The 7,242-nt window shown below is 37.4% G+C and overlaps 1 protein-coding gene across 1 annotated transcript in view; it reads left to right on the top strand.

The window, feature by feature from the left end:
* Nucleotides 1-1,497, top strand: part of BNC2 (basonuclin 2) — a 7,337-nt gene extending 5,840 nt beyond the window's left edge. The window contains exon 3 of the mRNA XM_009081948.1: nt 2-1,497. Coding sequence (XP_009080196.1) covers nt 2-1,497 — 1,496 coding nt within the window. The remainder of the gene's footprint in view (nt 1) is intronic.
* Nucleotides 1,498-7,242: the final 5,745 nt, after the last annotated feature.

Raw genomic sequence — 7,242 nt, 5'->3', positions numbered from 1 at the left:
TTGACCAGCATCACAAATGTTGAGCCCAAAACTGAGCCAGCCTGTGTCTCTCCTGTTCAGACACCCACGCCAGTCAATGATTTATCAAAACCAGAACACACTAAAAGCTCATTCCGAATTCACAGAATGAGAAGAATGGGGTCAGCCTCCAGGAAAGGAAGAGTGTTTTGCAATGCATGTGGCAAAACTTTCTATGACAAAGGTACGCTTAAAATCCACTACAATGCTGTACACCTGAAAATCAAGCACCGGTGCACTATTGAAGGCTGCAACATGGTCTTCAGCTCTCTCAGAAGCCGCAATCGTCATAGTGCTAACCCAAATCCCCGCCTGCACATGCCTATGCTGAGGAATAACCGTGACAAAGATCTAATTCGTGCTACATCAGGTGCCGCCACTCCCGTCATAGCAAGTACAAAATCCAACCTAACTCTAACAAGCCCTGGGCGTCCACCAATGGGGTTTACCACTCCCCCTCTAGACCCTGTACTACAGAACCCTCTTCCCAGTCAGCTGGTGTTTCCAGCTTTAAAGACTGTCCAGCCTGTTCCTCCTTTTTACAGAAATTTACTTACCCCTGGAGAGATGGTGAGTCCTCCAACCTCACTTCCTACCAGCCCAATAATACCAGCAGTGAGTGGCATGGAGCAGCATCCCCCTCCTCCTTCAGAATCATCAGTACCTTCAGTGTTGATGCCCACCCCAGAGCCCAATGCTGACCTTGCCCCCAAAAAGAAGCCGAGGAAGTCAAGCATGCCAGTTAAAATTGAAAAGGAAGTTATCGATACTGCTGATGAGTTTGATGATGAAGACGAAGAGGTGAATGACAGCAACACAATGGTGAATGACATTGGTCATGACAATCACTGCCATTCTCAGGAGGAAATGAGCCCAGGCCTGTCTGTGAAAGATTTTTCGAAAAGTGACAGAAGCAGATGCATTTCCAGACCAGACATAAGAAGGGCAGACAGCATGACATCGGAAGACCAGGAGCATGAGAGAGACTATGAAAATGAGTCAGAGTCGTCAGAGCCCAAATTGTGTGAGGAATCCATGGAAGGCGATGACCGTCTCCACGAACCTGGTGAAAAATCTATGATGCACAGTGACAGACCAGATGAAAACCACAATGACTCTTCCAACCAGGATGTCATTAAGGTGAAGGAAGAGTATACAGACCCTACATATGATATGTTCTATATGAGCCAATATGGACTGTACAATGGAGGCAGTGCCAGTATGACTGCCCTTCATGAAAGTTTCGCTTCTACATTCAACTACAGCAGCCCTCAGAAGTTCTCCCCAGAAGGTGAAATGTGCTCCAGCCCAGACCCCAAGATCTGCTATGTTTGCAAGAAAAGTTTCAAGAGTTCCTACAGTGTGAAGCTTCACTACCGAAATGTTCATTTAAAAGAGATGCATGTCTGCACAGTGGCTGGCTGTAACGCTGCGTTCCCATCACGGAGAAGCAGAGACAGGTCAGTAAATATTAATTGATTTTCTACGCTATTAAATGTGTTGAATTATGTAAGAATAGGCAGTTTAGGATATATGAAGAAATAGAGAGATGCACAGTAATGACAAGTGACAATCATGTTCCCACGACATTGAGAGAGATTTATCACTTTAAGATTTTCATTGTTGCTTGGCATTCAGAATAGTATATATTGTGCCATCCTCTTAAGTGACTGGTTAGAAAATAAATGTCATTCTACTTTCTACGTGCCTGTGAACATGTGTATTGTATTTCTATTTATAAGCTACAGCCGTCATTACATTTATTTTATTCTCCCTGCAACTTTTAAAAATAGAAAGCCTTCTATTAAATATATAGCAAATTGTATACAATACAAATATCTCTGTGCATGCATATCAGCCATAGAACTAGGAAGGAGGGGGAGGGGTGGATGTATGGTTCAATGAATGAATGGAGAGAGAATGGAAGGACTAGAATAAAATAATTATTTCCATCCCCGTAGGGTCATCTAAAAGCAAACAAGAAGCATTATAAGACTGTCCTTTATTATCTGAAAATTTTTTTAAGTAGATTCTGCATCGTAGTGAGAAAAGTAAATATTAAGAAAATCATTGTCTCTTTTTTAGTAGGAGTTATACATGTCTCTATCCACTATGGTAATTTAATCCACTTTATCTTCTTTTCTGCATGTGAGCAATTACCTTCCCCACCAATGGGAATTATGCACATTCAGACAGGAGAGGCTAGACCCCTACATACTTTTAGGATCAACCAGGGTATATTCTACTGGCCCTTCAGATGACATCACACCCTAGCTATGCTGCATCAATACTGAAACAGTTGGGCTTAAACAGAAGCAGCTGGTCCATAAAATCTTTGGGGTTTAGGGGAGGTTTTTTGTATTTTTTTGTATTTTTAATAGACTATTCTTTTTGATTCCTGAGAAGAATGTAATATGAATGGAATTTGTCAAAGTGATAGCATAACACAGTTCTTTCGTACTTGTGGATAAAAGTTCTCACATCTGATGATGATCATATTGTCACATAACAAAATCTCCCTGGTTCATGGAGTAATAGTGAGATTGGGTCACCTCTTTTCTTTACTTGTGTTTCATGTTTTTTCATTAGGCTGTAAAACTTCAGCAGACACCGAAAGGAAATCAAAACTAGCTAAACATTTCACACACAGCTCCTCATTTTTTTCTTTTTTTTTTTTAAATTGAAATTGATGTGGTTTGAAAGTAAATGTATCATGTCTTACAAAATGAAAGCAATTTAGTGGTAAGGATACTGAGGAGCCAAAATTCACTGTTTTGATGGAGAGTCCAGTCTCCAAATTTCTCATGTCTTCTCTTATCATTTATGAAACCCACTAAACAGAAAAATAGGAACAAACATAAGAATGAAAGTTCAAAACAGCTAAGAAGGACAATATAGGAAGTTTGCATTTTAGTACAATGAAACTTCTGGACATGAAGCAAAAATTAAGACTCCTTTGCTTGGGGTATGCTGATAACTTTTGTGAGACTTGAATTTGACAAGGGAAGTATGTGAGTCAGTGACATAATCTATATGGAGTTTAGATGTGTGCAGCCCTTTTCAGTTCCTGAAATTGCACAGGCTTTGTTAGTTGAAATTTTTGGCTTGGCTGGTCTCTTTCCTCAAATGAGTTATGAACAGTCATGCACTATGCAAAACAGCTTTTCATTGAGCATGTGAGGTAGGAAGTGACCAGCTTTAGGATTTGAAACTTTATGCAGTGCATTACATTTCAGCAGTTATACATAGATAGATCATGGTAATAATAAAATTAGAATAGCAAACATTTAGACACAGTAACACAGCAGAACATTTATATGTTCTAAGAAAGAGTGACTATGATGATGCACATAAAGTACTTCTGAGACGAACCTGAAAATAAGGCACACTTTGAAAATATTTTGTGAATTAAGCTTATTGAAAGAAAGCCATAAAATAAAAATCTGATTCACTAACTTAAAATACAGGCTGCATATTTAAAGATAAAATTATTCTTTGAATATCATTTTGAGTAGTGTAAGGCACGAGACCATGTTTTTACTTCATTACACTAGTAACATTGCAAATATAATTTAGTTATGTATTGAACCTGGGACAAAAAAATTTGTTACCATATTATGTCCTTTGATTGCAAAGATTTAAGAATGATTTTATACTTCAAAAATTCATTTCAAAAGTGTAGTACAATTTGTTTGTCCCTTCAGACTTGATGTTTTTGTTAGTTCATTAGCACCCTAGTTCGCAACAGAGGTCTGGAAATGCCTTGAAAGAACCGAGTAATTTGCACATGGTTCACATTAATTCCTTTAGATATGCGAGCAAGAAACACCTTCAAAACTTCCGTGGCCTATCCATTCTTATCCAGAAGTGCAATGTCTAGAAATGTGCATATAAGAAAGTATATGTACAGCATGTCAAAGAAAGTGGATGAAAGTTTTAAATAACATTTTAAACATTATTTTCTAATACTTTCTTAAAAAAAGAAGTTAGGAAATAAAAGTTGTTATACATAATTAATATATTTTATTTTTTCCCCAAACTGTTTCATTACCCTAAATTTTTCCATTCAATTTGTTTTGTTTTGTGGGTTTTTTTTCTGTTCTTCATTTGAATATATATATTTATTTCTTTTTGAGAGAATATATAAAATTTCTAGCTCTTCAGATTATGGAGATCACCTCAAAGATAACTGGACAGCTAAATTAATAGCATTGGAAAGTGAGAAATACTTCCATCCACTTAAATCAGTTTCATAATTTCAGGAGCATTTTGCTATTAATTGCTCTATGAGAAATAAGAAAGAGCAACCTAAAGCACACAGTAATAATTCCTAGATAATAATTGAAATGGATTTGTGTTCTATTTTCTACAGAAAGTTTCGGTGATTTGCTTGTGTTGTGAGTCACTCATATAATTTTGACTAGCTAGAGTAGTTTAGAATTTCTTTGCTTTGAAAATTAAAATCAAATATTTTTTTCAGTAGTGGCTTATTAATGAAATCAGAGTCCTAGCTATCCCATAGCTTACAGTCTTGTGGAGTGTTCTTTATTTTTAGTAATTTTATTAATCAGAATACTAGTATTCATAATATTATTAATCCTAATATAACTAGTTAGAGGTCTAAAACTAACAGCTCTACCTATGTTCTAAAAGAAAATACAAGCTTAAGTGGAGATAGATAATATTGGCTGATCCTTTTTGTTTCCTTTGGAGGCATCTAATATGGCTTTTCCAATGCAACTTCAGTTGATCAAAGGTTTGACTATATCCCACCTGTGTTGTACCTACTCAGAACTCAAAATTGTCGACAGGTGGTGGAGATACTGTAAAATGGGCTCTGCAAGGGTGGGCTTGTGATACTGACTGATGGTTACCAGAGGTAGAAGATCATGTTGGAATGTCTTTTGAGGTCTTTTGCTAGCCACTGCTGTTCCTTGTAAATTAGGGTCAAGATAACCAGAAGGTACTGTCAATGACCCAGTAATTCTGTTAACCCTTCTAAAAATTAGAAATTGCTTTCGAATAGTAAGCTCTGCTGAATCTGGATTTTATTAAAGGGCCTTTTCTTTGTCATTCTTCTGAGCTACAAGTAACATCACTCATTAAATCAACCTTGTACATACCTACATCTTTAATGTTTTCCCCAAACACAGAAATCTTTCTGTCTTTCTTTTCCTGGAAGCACTACACTTCAGTAAACCACTTTTTCTTCCATTCTTCAACAGCCCCTCCCTGAATTGACTGTTCATCTGTTTATGTGTTTACTTCAGGTGTCCTTTATTCCAAAGGCATGATGTTCAGGTGATGTCTTGTTGAAAGATGGCAATGAGAAGTAAATAGGAAAGAGACCATATTAAAGATTTTGTTGAAACAATGTTATAAGCTTCTTTTGAACAGAAAGACACCTTTTCCAAATGGAATTTTTTAGATGGAAAAGAGAGAGGTGGGAACAGGATACATTCTTTTGAGAACTGTGCACTTAGATGGAAAGATTTGTCCGTGTGGAGTGAATTCTCTCTGGACTCAGAGGAGGTCTGTCATGCAAGTGAGGAGAAAGGGCCTGTGGCCTAACCAATGGTTAGATTCCCCAGTGAGTTGCTTCCCAGTCTCATCCGTGAGTACTGTCCCAGCAGATACTGAGTTTGCCTTACAAAGAGATGGGTGTGGTTGGTCCTTGAAATCAGCACTGAGGTACAGCTGCTCAGGGAATGATCCTGAGCTGTGGATGAGATATGGGGATGAGAGCAGAGAATAGTTATTTCCTGACCAAAGAGGACAGCCATGCCAAAGTTTCATTTAAGAATCTGTGTTGAAGAGCACATTAAGAAGTGAAGGTCTGGAAGGTGCAACTTAGAGCAGTTTTCTTCACTTCTGTCTCTCACCTTTAAGAGTAAAGAATTTTGTGGTCAAAACCACTGGTGAAACTGGAGGCAGGTGGACCTTTGGCCTTTGGTAAGTCTTGTGGAGAAGCTACTGTCAGATTTTAGGGAGAAATACAGCCATCTTCTCAGTCAGCTTTAGTGCATATTAAATCCCCATTTCACCTTATTACCAATACTATTCATATCTGTGTCTTTTTAATCTAGGGCACAGCATTAATAAAAATATTTTACCACATTTCCATTTCTCTCAATGTATGGAAAAGAAATTAATTCTCAGTGTATCTGTTCAGAGGAACAAAGCAAGAACTTTTTTGTTTTGTCTTTCCGTGCCTTAAGTAGGATTATTTGTTCACCTTACAAGCTTTCTCAAAAGTGAGCATGCATGCATGTGTGTGTGTGTGTGTTCCACAAGATGGGAAATGTAATTGAGGCCCAAGAATAAATTCTAAAACAAAATAATATCTGCTCAGGGTGACTTATAAATAAATATGAGGCAACTCTTGATGCCAAGTGTGATCATGACACTTGATTGCAAGTTAAATCAGTCCAGATTTAAACACATAAACTCCTTGATTTGTATGGAGCAAGACATCTGTAGGTGGTTTATTAAAACCTGCTGATGTATCCAGAAATAAATTTGTGCAGATCTAGTCCTCTGGGTAGCTGTATTGAAAAAGCAGAGACATACTTTTTGTCTGCTTACCTGACTTCCAACCCTGTAGAGGCGTGCTTGAATAAATTAACATTGGTTACCTATGATGAACCACTGCATACATTATCAAGGGAGGTGAAGATGTGAGAAAGCTGCTACCTGCCTCCTGTTATCACCTCCTTGACACACAGTAACCATTTTTTCGTCATTCTACTATGCTTGCTATCTTCTACAGATAACCTTTTAGAGAACTGTTTATATAAATGCACTCAATTCTAGTTCCAAGAAATGACACTTTGCACCAGTCCATGATAACTGTTACTGTATTTCCCCAATATAATTATCTGTAGAGCTTGAATTTCCTCCAATAAGACTAAGAAAATCAGGTTTTAAGACATCAGGTGTTTGATGAACCATTTGCCAAGAGATGAAAGTGATATCTTATACATTTTTAAAAATATAAACACATTTACACCTTTAATACTGTTTCTGGACATGATGCAGTTCCTGAAAAGACTAACTGCATATCCAACACAACTGAATGAACCATTAGTTTTTTTTCTTGCAGAGTCACTAAGATGTGTGTCATTGCTAATGTTTGCATAACTCTTGCTTACCCGAGAGAGCTTGGATCATAAAGAAACATTTTGTGCCACCCCTAACACAAATCTACTGATCTGACCTCTTCTA

This window comes from Acanthisitta chloris, unplaced genomic scaffold, assembly GCF_000695815.1.
Source record: "Acanthisitta chloris isolate BGI_N310 unplaced genomic scaffold, ASM69581v1 scaffold8229, whole genome shotgun sequence".
In the NCBI taxonomy this organism is placed as follows: Eukaryota; Metazoa; Chordata; class Aves; order Passeriformes; family Acanthisittidae; genus Acanthisitta; species Acanthisitta chloris.
This window is presented reverse-complemented; position numbering and strand designations above follow the sequence as displayed.